The following is a 16,662-nucleotide window of genomic DNA, read 5'->3' on the forward strand; positions in this document are numbered from 1 at the left end:
GCTTCGGGTGGAGCATTTTTGGCATGTGTGTTGCTGGGCTCAAGGAAAAGATGATTGGGAAGAAATTAGGAGTGGGGGCTTCCTGCCAATCATCCTTTTTGGGGGATCCCTGCATAGACGCACATTCCAGAATTGCAAGGCTGGAGGCTTTGGATGGAGCACTTTTGGGATGTGTGTCTGCTGGACTGAAGGAAAGGATGATCAGTAAGAAAATGGGGGGCTGGATTTTCCTGCTGATCGTCCTTTCTTTGGGAGCTCTGCACAGACACACATCCCCAAAATGCTCCATCCGAAGCCTTCAGCTTTGCAATCCTGTGTAGGGAAGGCAGAGGCTTGCTCTGAAGCTGCGGTAGAGCATTGCACTGGGAGGCCTCCATGGGTAACACTGAGTTGCATGTCTTGCTTCAATGTGAGGGGTGCAGGCAGGGGATCAGTGGCCAGGGAGGATGGGGTTTGGAGTACATAGGAGGAAGAGGCAGTCTCCCTGTCCCTCCTTCAACCTGCTGCAGGGCCATCACAGAGCTTGCGCAGGCCAGCATGACCGTTGGCAAAGGGGGCCCTGACAGACTGGCGATAGGGGAGGTGCTCCAGAGATCTGGGCTTAATTGCCCCATGCCAGGCGGGAGCAGTGCAGACAGGAGGACGATGAGACCCCGCAAGGTCAGCAGCAGCAGGGAGAATGATTGGAAGTGTGCAGGATGAGGAAAACTCTTTCAGAAAGTGATCGGCAAGTGAAGGGTGGATTTTCCTGTCAATCGTTCTTTCAAACAGGAGCCCTGCACAGACATACATCCAAAAATGCCCTCTCCATGGCTTCGGAGTCTCCGGCCTTGCAATCTTGTGCAGGAAAGGCAGAGATTTGCTCTGAAGCTGTGGCAGAATGTTGCACCAGGAAACCTTGGCAGGCAACATTAAGTTTGCGCATCTTGCTCCAGCAAGAGGGGTGCAGGCCGAGGGCTTGGTGGCCAGGGAAGATGGGGTTTTGGGGTACAAAGGAGGAAGGGGCAATCTCCCCCTCCATCCTGCTGCAGGATTGCCATGGAGCTTACATAGAGCAGTGTGACCACTGGTGAAGTGGCCCTGGCAGGCTGATGGCAGGGGGATGCTTTGGAGATTGTGGATCTGAGCCAAATTGCCCCACGCCAGGCAGGAGCATCCCAGAAGCACTGCTGAGAGCAGCACAGCCAGGAGGGTGAAGAGCCCCTGTGAGGCCAGCAGCAAAGGTGCAGCAGGCCCAGCAGCTGGGCAGAGGTGGCAGGGAGAGCCGATTTCGAAGTGCCACATGGCCTTCTGCCTCAGCAGCCTGAGCATGACCCAAGCTCTAGGCCTGATGGAGCGCAAACTGTGGTTGCCGCCTGCTCCAGAGCCACAAGGCGAGCTGTAAATCAGCTACGAAGTTGCCTGGCACCATAGGCAGGACCAGGGCTGCAAGACTGTGCCAGAAACACCTCCAGATGTTCGGAGAGACAGAATGAAAGGCAGCTCCTGGCCCTCACTGGCTCAGGTGAACAGTGGCGCTGCGTTTAAAGGACTGAGCCTCCATGAAGTGACCAGGGAAGGGCTGTCTCCTGTGTTGGCAATCCACCCCCTTCATTTGGGCTTATTTTTGGGGTAGAGCTTACATTAGGCCCACCCCACAAAAAATCAGCCTAGGGCTTATTTTGGGGGTAGATCTTATTTTGGGGGGAAATACGGTAGTTGGATCATCAAATGTTTGGAGTCAATTGATATCAATCAAAAACATTAGAATGCTGAAAAAATAATGAAGCAATAGAATTTGTGGTAAATATTTAATGATTAAATAGTTGTGTTACAATGAGCACTGTCATTGTTGTAAATGTGCAGAATTTGTTAAGTGGCCAAATCATCACATGATCTTATGAATGCTGCAATAACTGCAGTTTCAAAGACAAGTCACAGGTCTCCTTTTTCAGATCCTCCATAATTTAACAAGTGATTGGTAAGCAAGGAGCACCTGTATGTTTTTTATGTAGAAATATAAAACTAGCCAGCCCTTTGAGAATCAACTTAAGTGTTGTTTATGTTGATATCGGCTTTGATTGAGTAACAGTACGGTGTTGTGAACTTCCCAGACTTGCATTTTTAAGATGGATGATCTTTCAAAGCATATATATAATAGGGATACTTTGCAAAGTATTCAGATACCTTACTTTTTCCTTTACAGTCAAAACAGGAAAAGATGGCTTGTCGAGATAAGAGTATGCAAGATCGCTTGCGATTAGGTCACTTTGCTACAGTCCGGCATGGAGCCTCTTACACAGAGCAATGGACAGATGGCTATGCTTTCCAAAATTTAATCAAGTATGTATTTTTCTTGTTCTGCTTTCTCCAGAAGCAGAAAAGATTACTGGTGATTTACACAGTGGGTTTTTTTGTATATTAATCCATACATAACTTAAATATTTGTGATTACTGTTCTCTTTTAAATAAAAGTTTGCACAAAATCAGGAGAGTACCATTTACTGAAACAAAAATATATCTCCACAAAATATTTATAAAATAGTAAATGAACAACAACCTTATAATATAGTACAGGTAGTCCTTAACTTACAACCACAATTAAGCCCAAAATTTGTGTTGTTAAAGTGAGAAATTTGTTAAGTGAGTTTTGCATCATTTTCTGACTTCTTGCCACATTTGTTAAGTGAATCATTGCAGTTGTTAAATTAATAACAGGATTGTTAAGTGAATTTGGTTTCCCCATTGACTTTGCTCATGAGCAGTTTGCAAAAGGGGTCACATGATTCTGGAACACCATACCCGTCATAAATGTGAGTCAGTTTTCAAGCATCTGAATGTAAATCACCTTATGGGGATGCTGCACCCATCCTAAGTGTGAAAAATGGTCATAAGTCACTTTCTGTCATTGTAACTTCAGTGGTCATTAAGCGACTTAATTTTGCATTTTCCCCACTACTCTTCTTGGCAGAGCTCTTCTAGTTCAACAATATGATAAGCAAAGACTTTATTGGGCTGGTGGACCATTTTGTTTCCCTGATGCTCAAATACCTTATCTCAAAAGAGAAAAGAAATGACTAGGTTTCTTAATAATCATGCATAAAATAACTGGTTTCTTATCTGGTGTACAAGACATAGAAATAGAAAGGTACATATATCCATCTAAGTTGAACTCAGCAACTGATAACAAGGCTAAAAATATTTTTTCCACAGAGGAAATTAAGGCAGTTGTCGTGCCACCTAAACATTAGCCTCTTCATTTGAAAACTGTCTGCAACTATAAATGCTTTTGATATTTAAAACAAAGGTCCTTATAATTATTTCTTAGAAACTGGGTTTACCAGTCAATCTGTTGCTTGATAATAGGAGGCAACATTTCCAAAGCCCAAACTTTAAGCTATTTAGTCTTCTAAGGATTACTAGAAATGTACTGTTCAGGTGTGCCTACCAAAGGATGTTGAAGACCAACCATATATTGGCATATATTATGTTACATTCTCTATGTTCATGTTCTACTTTTATTTAGGCAGCAAGAAAGGATAAATTCCCAAAGGGAAGAAATAGAAAGGCAACGGAAAATGTTAGCAAAACGAAAACCGCCTGCCATGGGCCAGACTCCTCCATCTACCAATGAGCAAAAGCAGCGCAAAAACAAAACCAATGGATCAGAAAATGAGACGTAGGTGACACAAGCATTTCAGAATCCTTTCTGGGGCTGTCAAATGGAAGGAACTTCCTAGGTTTTACTCAAGTAGGCCTCCTCAGATTCTGTGTTTGTGATGAAGTTTCTCTCCACAAAAATATTTGGTTTTGGCCATATTTGACATTTGAATAGTAGGCCATGGCCTGTTTTCCAAAAACTAATCAGATGTGATGACCCAAAGGCAACACAGTCAGGTAATAAGTAGGAATCCCTTTATTAGCTCCAACTTTGCCCCCAATGTCCTGGTTATCTTCTGGTCTGGAGAAAAACTCTACAGGAACAGCCTCTGGCTGCAGAGATTCAAGTCCATAATACTGTCAACAGAAACTTTATAAATCCAATCAAAGCAAGATGAGGTAATTATTCCAGCAGGGCAAGATAAGGAATTCTAGAAGTGAAGGAATGGCAGTAAATCAACCCAGTTAGGAGGATGCCAGGAACACAGATAACCACAGTCAACATCAGATAAACTCATGTTTGTTCCCAGCAAATGCCACTCTCAGCTGTTCCTCCTTTAAACTCTCTTCCCAGGGATGGCTAATGAAGGGAATCAGGGCCCTTTCCTCCCCCATAAGCCATGCAACCCACATTGCTCTCTTCTCCGTTCTTCCCTGCATGCCCTAGGATGAAGAGGCGGTGGGCCTGGGTCTTCCTCTGAACTCCCTTTCCCTTGTTCTACCTCTACCCTGCTCTGCCCAGCTGGACTTTGCCCTTCCCCAGTTTCCTCCACAGCCAACGGAGCCACACTCCTGCTCCCTGTCAGCTGTTCGTCTTCTTGGATTCAGACTCTGACAGGGGCATGAATCAGACTTGGTACAAAAAGTAGATGGACTCATTTCAACCAGTAGGTTGAATTGATGGGCTAATTTATTATTCTTTATGAATGTAATGATTTTGTCCTATAACTAACAAAAGTAGACTTTGTTAATAACCTTTACTGGACTCCAAAGATTGCCTATGGCATCTGAATATATTCATCTGTTTAGATCATCTTTCTTGGTATAAGACACTTCTAATTTTTGAACTACTTATTTTATACATGTACAGGTTAACATTAGCAGAATATCATGAACAAGAGGAAATATTTAAACTCCGACTAGGTCATCTTAAAAAGGTAAAAAGATATGTTATAGCTTCAAGTACGCATGGAATTATGTTTTTGACTTCCTACTTGTTCTACTTCTTGGTTATTTGTTTCTTTATTGATTTATGTTTGTTTACTCTCTGTTTGAGAGTGTAGGTCCTTCTGTGAAATTCTCTGTCTCAAACTTTATAGCTATCTGTTTCTAAACACCAGAAATACTAGCTCTTAAACAAGTAGTTTTCAAAAAAATTAGGAAGTATTTTACAGAACCGTGTCTGTGAGTCTGTTTTAGCATAATATGAAGAATTTTGGAAGATTCTTTAATACAGAAGGTCATTTTATAAGGAATATTGGCAGATTCTTAGCTCTCACTGCACACTTGCATGAACCAAAGCTTTATTCTAAAACAATAAATAAAATTACATGCATTTCTAAATAAAACTAACAATGATGGACATTTTTAACAGAATAGTAAGAGTTGGAAGGGACCTTGAAAATCTTCTAGTCTAACCCGCTCAAACAGGAAACCTTTTGCCATTTCAGGCAAATGGTTGTCCAGTCTCTTCTTAAAAATCTCCAGTGTTGGAGCACCCTCAACTTCTGGAAGCAAATTGTTCCACTGATTAATTTTCCTAACTTTTTTTTTAAGAAGAATTGTTTGCCATCATTGATCCTCTATTTTTAGGAACTTCTATCCTTGAAGAATCATTTTAAAATGGCTGATAATAAATAAATCAACTGCTTTCCTCAGTAATGAAAGAAGAAAGAAACCTCTTGGGGTTTTGTTTTTCAGTGTTACAGTTTTAATCCAATATCAGGAAACAAAAGATTTTTCTGCTTCTCTGATAATTTTATATTGTATATTATTTGTATTGTGTTCACAAAAGACTAATCCCCTAAGTAATTCTACTTTGTTGTAGTAAAGTATCTGGGGATTTTTAGATAGATGGTAAATATAGGTAGATACGGTATGCAGACAAAACATAGATTTCTCACAATGTTAGTAAAATAGAATGGAATAACAGAGTTGGAAGGGACCTTGAAGGTCTTCTAGTCCAACCTCCTGCCTAGGCAGGAAACTCTATAGCACTTCAGACAAATGATTATCCAACATCTTTTTTAAAACTTCCTGTGTTGGAGCATTCACAACTTCTGGAGGCAAGGTGTTCCACTGATTAATTGCTCCAACTGTCAGGAAATTTCTCCTTAGTTCTAAGTTGCTTCTCTGCTTGATTAGTTTCCACCCATTGCTTCTTGTCCTATGCTCAGGTGCTTTGGAGAATAGCTTGACTCCCTCTTCTTTGTGGAGCCCCTGAGATATTGGAACACTGGTATCATGTCTCTCCTAGTCCTTCTTTTCATTAGAGTAGACATACCTAATTCCAGCAACCCTTCTTTATATGTTTCCGGTCCCCTAATCATCTTTGTTGCTCTTCTCTGCACTCTTTCTAAAGTCTCAACTTTTTTTTTTTACATTGTGGCAACCAAAACTGAATGCAGTATTCCAAGCCTTACCAAGGCATTATAAAGTGGTATTAACACTTCACATGATCTTGATTCTATTCCTCTGTTTATGCAGCCTAGAACTGTGTTGGCTTTTTTGGAGCTGCTGCACACTGCTGGCTCATATTTAAAAGGTTGTCCACTAGGACTCCGTGATTCCTCTCACAGTTACTACTATTGAGCAAGGTACCACATATACTGTACCTGTGCATTTGATTTTTCTTGCCTAAATGTAGAACCTTACTTTTTTCAGCATTGAATTTCATTTTGTTAGATAACACCCAATGTTCAAGTCTGTCAAGATCCTTCTGTATCTTAAGCCTATCTTCTGGAGAGTTGCTATTCTTGCCAGCTTGATATTGTCTGCAAATTTAATGAGTTCCCCATCTATCCCCTTGTCCAAATCATTGATGAAGATGTTGAAGAGTACTGAGCCTAAAACAGAGCCTTGGGGTATCCCTTCATTTAGATGTAGCTCCATTGAGGCCTACTCATTGAGTGCTGTTGGTCAGCCAGTTACAGACAGTATCATTTGGTAGTGATACTGTCTAATCCACATTTTTCTACTTTATCTAGTAGTAGGTTATAGTCTACTTTATCAAATGCCTTACTGAAGTCCAAGTAAATTATATCAACAGCATTCCTCTGGTCAACTAATTTTGTCACCTTGTCAAAGAATGCAATAAGATTAATCTGGCATGACCTGCTTTTTAACAAACCCATGTTGGTTTTTTGTTATTACTTTGTTTGCTTCTAGGTGTTCGCTAATTCATCGCTTGATTATCTTTTCCAGAAACTTCCCTGGTATTGAGGTCAGGCTGATAGGTCTGTAGTTTCCTGGATTTTTTTTCCTTTTTTGATGATGGGAACATCAGCTCTTTTCCAGTCCTCTGGGAGTTCCCCAGTGCTCCAGGTTCTTTGAAAGATATAGTTCACTGGTTCTGAGATCACGTCTGCCAGTTCCTTCAGAACCTTGGGGTGTAATCCACCCAGTCTTGGTGATTTGAATTCATCTAGGGTGGACAGGTGTTCACTTACCATTTTCTTCGCTCTTTTAACTTGTGTTCCTAATCTGCTTTTTTTGTGGTGCTGTTTTTGATAAGTTGGATTGTTTTTCCCTTTGTGTAAAGACAGATGCAAAAAAAGAGTTAAGTAGTTCTGCTTTCTCCCTGTTGCTTATCACCTTCCTGCCACTTTCTCCCAGCAATGGACCAATTGCTTCCTTGACTTTTTTCTTGTTTTTAACATGTTGGAAGAAGCTTTTTTGTTATTTTTTACTTTTGTTGCAATCCTTTGTTCATTATGAACCTTAGCTTTCCTCACTTATCTTTACAGGCTCTGGCTGTTTGTTGATATTCTGCCTTAGTTATTTGCCCCTCTTTCCACTTTCTATACTTGACCTTTTTGTCCTTCAATTTGTCAGAGAGTTCTTTATGCAGCCATGCTGGTTTCTTTTGAGAGCTGTTATTTTTCTTTTTCATTGGTATTGTGCTAGATTGGGTTTTTATAATCTCACTTTTCAAAATTTCCCAAACTTTTTTCCCCTTGAGGATTCTCATCCATGGAATCCTTCCCAAGCTCTCTCTTAAGTTTATTGAAATTAGCTCTCTTAAAGTCCAAGACTCTAGTTTGACTTCGTTCTACTACTTGTGCTTGCATAATGTTGAATTTCAATATTGCATGATCACTTGTCCCCCAAAGTTCCTGTATTTTCAACACCTTCTATCGTTTCATCTCTTCATAGTACTTGAGCTCACCCATTAAAAATAAATACTGAAATTTTAATGCAAATGAAAGTACTTTTTTAAAAAATGGATTATTTAAATAATTTTGAATGAAATTGATCAAACATAAGAGTAGAATAAGCTATCAGTTATTACTAATCTTGATGGCTGTTTATTACCTTTGGAAATACAATCAGCATATCTCAGAAAACTCAGCATATCTCAGAGTTCTGGAATTTTTGAACCTACTTTTTTATAATAATCTTGTAAAAAGTATGTTTTGTGATAAATTCATCTAAGAAAAATTAGAGTAAGATCTTTTACAAAAGAAAATGGAAAAAGAAGAAAGATAACAAATGCATTCCCCCATTTATAATATCAGAACAAAAACATTACATGAATGCGCTCTGTTCTTTTGCAAGTTTACACAAGGAGTTAGGAAATAATAACATGTTATTCCTTGCAACATTGCAGCAAATGATAAAGAAGGGAGTGAGCATTAGCAAAAGGATCTCTCCTTTGGAAAGGACACAAAAAAGTTGCAAGTGAAAATATAGAGATGTCAGAATAGCTCAGTAAAACAAAAACCATGCAAAATTCAATATCTCCTTCTAAAAACTTTCTGTCATCTAAACAGTTCAAACGCTTTTCAAGCCAGACAATTTTGATTCACAATACTTCTGTCTGTGGATTATTAGTATATCTTAGGATGTTTTAGCCAGTAATTTGCAGGCCACTGTGAAGTCCAGTGTTTACAAACATTCTCATGTCTTTTCATTTACTTTTTACATATCATGACATCTTTCCCTGTGATTGGGAGATACTGTGTAAAGGAAAGCCATTGTGCAGAAATCCTTATCAGGCAAATTTCGTTTAAAATCCTCAGTACAGCAGTTTACAGTACAGTAAAGTGATCTTCCTCTTTGTGCAGGAAGAAGCTGAGATTCAAGCAGAATTAGAGCGATTAGAACGGGTTAGAAATCTGCATATCAGGGAATTGAAAAGGATACATAATGAAGATAATTCACAGTGAGTATCGGCCATAAGGGAGAAGCAAATTACAACCTTGCGAAAGACGACTAGCTTGTTAAAATACACTAGAAATGTTTGCTTGGAATTCAGAATTAATATTTATTAAATGAATATAATCTGACTCCTAGCTGCTTTGAGTAGCATACTCTTCCAAGTGACAGTGTAAACAAGAAAACAAAGATAAAAGAAAACAGGAAAAATGTGTTTGTGATGGGCAGTGCAAGACAATCAGAGAAAGTTTGGCTGTGTTTCGACAAATCTAGCTTTGCCTGTGAAATAGATTGCCAATTTATTTGCATACTCAAACCTTTCTATTATAGGCAGAGAGCTTCAATTTATCAAATCACTTCCTTTTTGGATGATTTGCTTAAGACTATGTACTAACGATTATAAGAATAAAGTCTCCTGTTCTTTCCCCATTAGGTTTAAAGACCACCCAACACTAAATGATAGGTATTTGTTGTTACATCTCCTAGGCAGAGGAGGATTTAGTGAAGTATATAAGGTAAGTTAGATCACCTTTCTATTTTATTTAATTAAATGGTGTAGACATTTAGCATTTATTAATCGAAAGTCTTCGTTATTTAAACTTCTATCTTTGTGTTCTAAGGAGTCTGTCAATCTAAATAAACTTATTTGGCCTGAGAAGTCAGTAGGTTCAAGTTAACAAAAGTTACCTCTGTATGCTCATTACAATTAAGTGAATTTTGTTGGTTTTATTTTAGCATTGTCATTTCATACTCACTTACCAAATTTGGCACCATGTTAAAATTTATTTTAGCATGTCAATCAGAATAGTGTAGCAGAATAACAGAATTGGAAGGGAGCTTAGAGATCTTCTAATTCAACTCTCTGCTCAAGCAGGAAATTGTATACCATTTCAGACAAATGGTTGTCCAGTCTCTTCTTAAAAACCTCCAGTGTTGGAGCACCCATAACTTCTGGAGACAAATTGTTCCACTGATTAATAGTTCTGTCAAGAAAATCCTCCTTAGTTCTAGAGCTTCTCTCCTTGATTAGTTTCTGTCCATTGCTTCTTGTGCTTTGGAAAATAGGTTGACCCCCTTTTCTTGGTGGCAGCCCCTGAGATATTAGAACGCTGCTATCATATCCTCTAGTCCTTCTTTCCATTAAACTGTACATAATTTAAATCATCTTTAGAAGATTTTATAGAAGTATTTACTAATTCTATATTCCCCATAATGGGACTTTTAAAAAAACTCATGAAATTCACTCACAGTTTCCATAGATTGCAAAGTTTGCCAAAACAGGAATTATTTTTCTTATTAATATAATATACGTGTATAACCTTTGCAGATCCTGGAAAAAGATTCATCACTCTGGAAGCTTCATATCAGTAACTTTTTCAGTTGATCCTACCTTAATAATACCAATTTTCAATTGTTGAATTATTTAGAAAATTACTTCGTTAAATTATGATTCATGTAGTTGGCAGAAGGAACATATAATGAATTCCTTTTAATAATCCCATTTCTGGAGCACATTTTATTTTTTGTTTAATTATAATTCTCCTTTACACACTTTCTTCCAGAAAGACATTTTTTTCATATAAAAAAGATGTGCCTTTCTTTTGACAAATGCTCCAACATTTTATTGAATAGCTGAGAGATGTTTAAGTTATTCTTATTGTATAATGTATTTACTTCGATTGCAACTGTAATAACTGTACAGAAGCTGATAAAAAGCCTGAGTTCCATAGTGTTTGCTATTTTGCATCTTCCATTTCTATGGGGGTCCCAATAATGATGATGATGATGATGATGATAAGCCAGAGTCCAAGAAAAAGAACTGGAAAAAAAATCACAGAATATCAGGACCTGGCCACCAAAACTACATGATACTGCACGGTTATGGATGAAACATGTAGCAGTAATACCCATTGTCATCAGGGCACTTGGTACCATGTCCAATAGTTTTACAAAACACATCAAGAAATTGCAGCTTCCTGCAATAACACCAGTGGAACTGCTAAAAACTGCTACTCAGAACATCATATATTTTAAGAAGATACTTGGTTGATATCTAAGACGCTGGTAGCAACCCGTAGCAAGCATTAGCACCAGTCACTGGTATTTGTGGTACATTTTTAAATGTTCAGTTGACTAAGTTTCATGTTTAATGAATAAAAGAGATAATATAAAAATGCAAGAAGATTGCATAGACTGACTACAAACAGTGGCATGACAAAGTAGCAATGATGGTGCATCAGAAGATCTGCAAGAAATATCATTTGCCTGCAGGTAAGAACTGCTGGCACCATAAAATAGAGAAAATCATAGAAAATGAAGAAGTTCAATTGCTCTAGGACTTTAGAATTCAAACAGACAGGAATCTGCCAGATAACATCCCGGGCTTAACAATTGTCAATAAGAAAGACCAAAGATGTCTGGATAGTGGACATGGCAGTGCCTCAAGACAGCAGAATAGAAGAAAAAGAACTGGAGAAGATAACAAAACACAAAGACTACAAATAGAACTAGAACAACTGTGTCAAAGTCAATTCATTGGCTGACCTTGTTACCATGCTCTGTTCCAGTTCATGAATATATTCTGACAGAGTTGCCCAAACTGGAAGCTTTGCCAGAAGTTTGGGTTCAAATGCAGCAAATATTACTGGGAACACGAAATTGACAAAAGTTCTTGAAAATGAACAGGTCAAGATCTTATGGGACTTTTGAATCCAAACAGGCAGATATCTGGCCCACAATATGCCTGACATCACTATTGTGGAAAAGAAAATAGTCTGATTCATTGATATGGCAATACCAAGTGATGCATAAATTGAAGAGAAACAACTAGAAAAAAATAACAAAATAAGGTGATCTGCAAATTGAAGGTGAGCCCTTGGAGCAGTACCCAAAGGGCTGCCTAGGTACATGGAAATTTTGAACTTATCAGGCCTGAACATTCTGACTTTGCAAAAACAAAAAACCCACTCTATCTGGAACTACCTGTATATTCAGACATTACCTTAATAGTTCTTAGGTTCCTGGTTAGGACTTGAACTGTTACATTTTTATCGGTCCAAGACTGAATCAAGTTGAAGATTAAATTTAATTAATTCATTTAGGTTGGAAAGGATAATTATTAATTTCTCAAAGTGTGTTAAGCAGTGAAATACTGAATCTCTTACATTCTCATTCTAAAAAAAAGTTTCAAAAGTTTATAGTCAAGTGGACCAAGAAAAAGAATCACAAATAGGTTGTCAATTATCTCTTCCTTGTTGCCATATATATTGTAAAAATCTGTAATCCTATAAAGGTCAAAGTCTCTTCATAATGTCAATGTATCTGTCCTATGTTGGTTATAAAATCCTGAATATGTTAACAGGGCTAGATGTATTTCTATAAACATGCAGAGATACTCAAAACATGTTGCTTGTTATTAGAGTTTAGGAAATGAAATTTAATTCCACCATCCTACTTATTTCTGAGACCAGTAAAGAAACTGTTGATTTATAACTTTTTAGAATTAAAGCAAAAAGTTTAATAGTAAACAATGGTATTTTCTCTGTAATTTCTATTGGAAGAATTTGAAATTTAAAACAATTTTAAAAGTGCCTGTATTTTGGCTATCTCGGTTCCAACCATTATATTTAAGCATTTCATTTTGAAATTTTGATTTTTCTCTAAATGGGAATAAAATTTTATCAAATAATATATGAATTGTAATATTTGTTCTTAAATATTTAAAATATTTATATATTACTAGTGTATATAAGATATTATATTATACAACTCATTTTTTAACAAATGTGAAAGAATATTATTTGGGAGCTGCTTTAAGATGAATATTTTTACAAAATTTTCCAGTTCCATTCTAATGTATTTTGATGACTAAATAGAATTTTTAAAAGTTAATGCCACATGTACTCCTGGATAAACCAAGAATTTTAGGTGCCAAAATACACACCCAAAATAGGATTTGGTTTATCTGCAAATGGGCTTATCTGTGAGTATGTATGGACATTTTTAAAGTGCTCTATATCCTATATACTTGCAGATTAGCCAAGCCTCAAATGTTTAATTCAAATAAAATAAAAAAATGCCATCCACAGATAGGCTAGTTGTGAAAATAAAAACATGAAAATTTCAAGAGTTGGATTATCTGCAGATAAACATACTTAGAAGTATACAAATAAATTCAGTAAATAGGTCTCCTTTCCTATTTTTTCCCTTTAATTTCCTTATTACTAGGAAGTACTACTATTAAAGTTTCTATAAGAAAAGTAAATGATAAAAGAGATTAAATAGGCAGACTTGTTTAATATGTTTTGAAATATTGGACAAATGGTCAGTATCAAACTTTTGTACTAAACCAATTTTTAATATTAGCATTTTAAGAACCCCTAGTCAATAAAAGTTAAGCATTTAGGTGTTGCTCTTTTCATAACTTTTTCATATTTAAAAATGGCAGTCTTTGTGGTGTTCTTGACTATTTACTAGCTATCCTTCTCTTTCAGGCATTTGATTTAACGGAACAGAGGTATGTAGCAGTAAAAATCCACCAGTTAAATAAAAACTGGAGGGATGAAAAGAAAGAAAATTATCACAAGTGAGTATTTCCACAGTTACATGATCAAAATTTTAGGGCTTGGCAACCAAGTTGACAGTTGTAATGTTTTTGGATCATGTGATAACCACCTTCCCACCCTCCCCTAACAAGAAAAATTGATTGGGAAACCAGATTCACTTATCAACCATGTGATTCACTTAACAACTATATTTTTTGATTGTTGGATATAGAACATGGGCTGGGCCAAATAACAGCTGAGTTATTTTCCAAATCACCAAATACAATATTTTATCCTTTGTTGATTCGAATCTAGGTGGATACTATGTCCACTTCCATTTATTACTCTTTAGATTGTTTTCAGAAAAACTAGAACATGCTCAGAGAAAAATATAGAATAATGATCTGGAGATAACATTGGTTGCTGCCTTGGCTCCATTTCAAAAGGCAGTCAAGATTAATTTATTCCAAAAGCCTTTAGAAATTACTTTTTTTTTCAAGTTCAGGTTAACCCTGTAAAAAGGCAGTGTGTGTTTCTCATGATCGTGACAATATTTATGTGCCATGCTCAGGTTAAAAGTCAGACACATTAAGTGATATTCAATACATTCAGTTTTGAGGTAATGTGTGAACTAAATTGTGATATATAATCTAACATTTCTAATATATCCATTTCAGATATATTTAACTTTCCATTTGGAGGTAAACCTACACTTTTCCTGGAAGTATTCTATCAAATAATTTTGAGGGATACTTTTGGTTACCAAGTTAGCCTTTGTTGAGTTTAGAACCTAACAAAGCACTACCCATATTTTTTCACCTCCTGAAGTGCCAGGAGGATTGGTGAGAGGCCACTTGTAATAAACCATTCTGTCTTTTTCTTTTAGGCATGCTTGCAGAGAGTACAGAATTCATAAAGAGCTGGATCATCCTCGCATAGTTAAATTATATGACTATTTCTCATTGGACACTGACTCGTAAGTGCTGCTGTCTTTGTAATTTGCACTGTTAAATAAAGTCATTTGAAAATTTGTGATTAAGCTGTTAGAAATTTGTGGGGGAGGAAATGGAGCAAACCAATCTTTTTGAAATATGGATCTTAACATTTAAAGTAAAGCCTTGCCAGAAATTGAACTTGCCTGTTCAATCCAATGATTAAGAGAAGACATTTTGCAAATCCTTACTCTTTACAACAGGGGTGGGCAATTAATTTCTGTCGGGGGCCATATGGAAAATCAGATCTGCGTTCGAGGGCCGAACCAATTTTACTAAAGGCCATTATAAAGGGCCCATTATAAAATGCAGCAAATTATATATAAGAATATTATTTATTTATAATATCTTAATATTATATATATATAATATTCTTATATATAATTTGCTGCATTTTATAATGGGCCCTTTATAATATATATATATTATATATATATATTGTATATATATACATATATACATATACATATACATATATATATAAAGAGAAAAAATAACACCGCGGCTGCTCCTGCTACTACTTTCCACGCTTTCCAAACGCGAGTCCCAGGAGACAACAAACAGCAAACCCGCGCTCAGGGGCATCCAAGCCCACCTAAAGCTAGGCCGCTGCTGGTGGAGCCTTGCCCTGCCTTGGTGCCCCGTTTCCCGGCTCAGTGGTCCTGCTCGGGCAGCACTTTAAAAGCCCTCCTCCTCGCGTACGTGCCCGACGAGCCACTCACCACGACGGCGGCTCCCAGCACCCGAGCAACTTCCCAGCAACTTGTGGCTTGCTTTTTCCTCTCGGGTGCTCGCACCTAGCCCCGAGCCGTGCAGCAGAGGGGAAGCCCGGAGCGCTGCCGGGTCGCCTCCTCCAAGCAGCCCGCCCGCCCACCAGGCAGAACCCTTCCCGCTCCTCAGCGGAAGACGCTCCCACCTGCAAACTTTGCCTGTGCAAAGTTTAAGCCTGAAGCCCGGAAACCAGAGCAACTTCCTGGCAACTTTCGGCTTCTTTCAACTCTCAGGTGCTCGCGCCTGGCCCCGAGTCGCCGGGAGGGGAAACCCGAGCACCGCCGGTCGCCTCCTCCAAGCACTCCGCTCCTGGATGAACCCTTCCGCTCCTTGGCAGGAAGACGCTCCCACCTGCAAACTTTGCCTGTGCAAAGTTTAAGCCCTGAAGCCCCGAGCAACTTCCCAGCAACTTGCGGCTTCTTTTTCCTCGCGGGCACTCACGCCTGGCCCCGAGCCGCGCGGCAGAGGGGAAGCCCGGCGGGCAGGCTGCTTGGAGGAGGCGACCCGGCAGCACTCCGGGCTTCCCCTCCGCCACACGGCTCGGGGCCAGGCGCGAACACCTGCGAGCTGAAAGGAAGCCTAAAGCTGCCGGGAAGTTGCCTGGGCTCGGGCTTCCAGGCTTAAACTTTGACAGGCAAAGTTTGCAGGTGGGAGCATCTTCCCGCCGAGGAGCGGGAAGGGTTCTGCCCGGAGGGTGGGCGGGCTGCTTGGAGGAGACGACCTGACGGCGCTCCGGGTTTCCCCTCCGTGCGCGGCTCAGGGCCAGGCGTGAGCGCCTGCGAGGAAAAAGGACGCCGCAAGTTGCTGGGAGCCGCCAGTCGTGGTGAGCGGCTCGTCGGGCACATACGCAAGGAGGAGGGCTTTTAAAGTGCCACCTGAGCAGGACCGCCGAGCTGGGAAACGGGGCACCAAGGCAGGGCAAGGCTCCACCAGCAGCAGCCTAGCTTTAGGTGGCTCCAAGCAGCCCGCTTCAAGCAGCCCGCCCACCGGGCGGAACCCTTCCCGCTCCTCGGCAGGAAGACGCTCCCGCCTGCAAACTTTGCCTTTGCAAAGTTTAATCCTGAAAGCCCCGGAAAAAAAGGGGGGATCGGCGGGGACTCACCTTCGGAGAGGTCGCACTCAAAGGTGATTTCAAACTCCCAGCTGAGGCCTTTGCAAAGTTCTTCTTTTCTTTCCTACCCCGAGAGCGCTCCGCACTGTTTTGCAGCTTTGGGGGCCACGCGGCGCAGGGCAATATGCCACGCCCACTGATTTTTTTTAAGGGGCGGGCCGGATTGGACAGACCAAGGGGCCGGATGCGGCCCGCAGTCCGTAATTTGCCCACCCCCGCTTTACAACAA

General features: G+C 39.4%; 1 protein-coding gene across 6 annotated transcripts in view; it reads left to right on the plus strand.

The window, feature by feature from the left end:
• TLK2 (tousled like kinase 2) overlaps window positions 1–16,662 on the plus strand; it is a 63,767-nt gene that overhangs the window by 23,549 nt on the left and 23,556 nt on the right. For all 6 annotated transcript variants that reach the window (XR_015740064.1, XR_015740063.1, XM_026718301.2 and 3 more), the window contains exons 11-17: window positions 2,186–2,322; window positions 3,506–3,658; window positions 4,730–4,796; window positions 8,925–9,022; window positions 9,449–9,530; window positions 13,509–13,600; window positions 14,446–14,535. Coding sequence is in view for 4 of the 6 variants with exons in the window: in XM_026718301.2 (XP_026574086.1) it covers window positions 2,186–2,322; window positions 3,506–3,658; window positions 4,730–4,796; window positions 8,925–9,022; window positions 9,449–9,530; window positions 13,509–13,600; window positions 14,446–14,535 (719 nt within the window). In the remaining 2 variants the exon portion in view is untranslated. The remainder of the gene's footprint in view (window positions 1–2,185; window positions 2,323–3,505; window positions 3,659–4,729; window positions 4,797–8,924; window positions 9,023–9,448; window positions 9,531–13,508; window positions 13,601–14,445; window positions 14,536–16,662) is intronic.

The sequence above is a fragment of the Pseudonaja textilis genome, chromosome Z (assembly GCF_049901715.1).
Source record: "Pseudonaja textilis isolate UNSWEBS1 chromosome Z, rPseTex1.2, whole genome shotgun sequence".
Classification (NCBI taxonomy): domain Eukaryota; kingdom Metazoa; phylum Chordata; class Lepidosauria; order Squamata; family Elapidae; genus Pseudonaja; species Pseudonaja textilis.